A 2,197-nucleotide genomic window follows, 5' to 3' on the forward strand; every position below is an offset into this window, starting at 1 on the left:
CCCCCGGGGCCCCCCTCGCCCCCCGACCCGGTCCTTACCACGGGGTTTGTGTTAGTCGAGCTCGCCATGTCCCGAGCCCCCCGGGACGCCCCCAACCGCGGGGGGGGAGTCGCCCCTAAAACAATAAACCTGCCCGGCTGCGTCCCCCCAGCGCCCGCGCGTTCCGCCCCGGCTCACGGGCGGCCCCGCGGCCTGTGCCGGGCTCGCTCGCGGCCCCGGGGCTGCAGCCGCCGCGCTGCCGCCTCGCCCCTTTATATAGCGCGAGTCGAGCGCTGCGCGAGCGGCCGGCGAGCGGGGGACGCGGGCGGGGGGGACCGAGGTACCGCGAGAGCTGCCGCGAGACCGCGCCGGGCCCGGAGGCGTCACGTGGGGCGCCCCGCCCTCGCCGCCATGACATCTATCGAGGCGGAAGTGGCTGCGCGGCCGGGCCCTATCGAGGCGGAAGTGTCTCCGCCTCTCTCCGGAGAGCCATCCCCGCACGGGGTGTGACGTCACGAGGCGCGCGCGGCAAGCGGTGGCCGCGTGTTCCGTTGTCGCGCGCGGGACGGGAAAAGGGAATCGTTTAATTTGGAAAGGCCCTGTGACGCCATGCAGTCCTGCCAATGGCCGAACATCCCCGTGTCTGCTAGGCCACGGCACTAAGTGTCACGGCCAGTTTTTCCTTAACCATCTCCACGGATGTTGACTCCATCACCTCTCTGGGCAGCCCATTCCAATCATGTCTAATCACATTTTATTTGAAGAAATTCACCCTGATGGGCAGCCTCAACCTGTCCTGTCACTGGTTACCTGGCACAAGAGGCCAATCCCCACCTGGCTACAGCCTTCTTTGAGGTGGTTGTAGAGAGCAAAAACCTGAGCTCAGGTTTTTTTCACCCCCAGCTCCTTCAGCTGCTCCTCATCAGACTTGTGCTCCAGACCCTTCACCAGCTTCATCGCCCTTCTCAACATGCTCCAGCACCTCAGTGGCATCCCTGAACTGAGAGGCCGAGGACTGAACACAAGATCAATGTCAAGTAGAGGGAGAAAATCAATGCTCTGTCCCTGCTGGCCACGCTATTGCTGATAAAGCCCAAGATGCCATCAGCCTTCTTGGCCACCTGGGCACACACTGACTCATGGTCAGCTGCTGTTGACCAGGGCTGGCTGTGGTGGCCACGCCAGGGCAGAGCCCTGGGAGAAGGGCTGGCAGCCCTCACAGAAGAGGTGGCTCAGGCCCTGCTGTCCATGCTGCTGGTCACAACTGGTACCAGGCTCTGCAGAAATCAACACGCTTCACCTCAGTCCCCGGGAGGTTGCTCTAAGGCAATTAAATACCTCATGTAATCATCACAAGGCAGAAATGGCTCTTCTGGGTCCACAGGAAAGGGGCTCTGAGCCCTTCTCAGCATTGTGAGTGCTGGTGCCTTCCCTCACAAGCAGCTGATTAAAGGCTGCCCAGGCAGCCTAGGTGCCACTGTTGTAGGCAGTGTGCCACCAGCTGGGCTGGTAGCTGAGGCTGGAGCTGGCCAGGAAGAGGGAGGCAGCATAACCTAAGGATTTACAGATGTCTTTCCTCAGGGTCTCATCAAGGTCCACACATGCTTACTGATCTCCAACATTGCTGCTTTTAATAGCTTTTCACTGATTCAGTGGCAACAGGATCTCCCATCTCTTCAAAAGGTTGTCAGAGCTCTGACAGCTGTCTTAACTTCCATTTTCCCCTCTTTATTGTCTTTTCTTCCATTCCCTCTTTATCCTCTTTCTCTATGGTAACCTATGAGAGGCATGGAATATGGGAAAATCTTATCACCTCTGAGTATTGTTCCTTCAGCATTAATGACTCCCACCTTTGCTCAGTCCTTAGCACAACTTCTGAACTCCACTCATCCCTTAGATCTCCACCAATAACTCGCCTGTGTGGAGCCCACTCAAGCATAAATGAAAAATTACATTGAATTCTGACTTGGCAAACAGAAGACTTAGTAGGTTACATCTGTTCAACAACTGTGGTGGTGTAAACTACATTTGTTACGTAACCTTCAGCCTGAAGTCCTCTCTATAAACTAGCCCCAGTAACAAGTTCAGGAACTTCCTTCTGGTATCCTTTGATGGGGAGGAGTTTGTTAGTGCATATAGTGGGTACAGGAGGCCTTCCCCTCCGGTTCCTCAAAATCTTTCATTTCTACAGTAACACACACTACCTTCCTTGCTGGAG

General features: G+C 56.6%; 1 protein-coding gene across 1 annotated transcript in view; it reads right to left on the reverse strand.

Annotated features, from left to right (window-relative positions):
• GTF2A1 (general transcription factor IIA subunit 1) overlaps nucleotides 1-301 on the reverse strand; it is a 26,698-nt gene extending 26,397 nt beyond the window's left edge. The window contains exon 1 of the mRNA XM_015629993.2: nucleotides 39-301. Within this exon, the coding sequence (XP_015485479.1) occupies nucleotides 39-68 (30 nt within the window). The 5' untranslated portion in view covers nucleotides 69-301. The remainder of the gene's footprint in view (nucleotides 1-38) is intronic.
• Between the last annotated feature and the right edge of the window lie 1,896 nt (nucleotides 302-2,197).

The sequence above is a fragment of the Parus major genome, chromosome 5 (assembly GCF_001522545.3).
Source record: "Parus major isolate Abel chromosome 5, Parus_major1.1, whole genome shotgun sequence".
NCBI classification, from domain to species: domain Eukaryota; kingdom Metazoa; phylum Chordata; class Aves; order Passeriformes; family Paridae; genus Parus; species Parus major.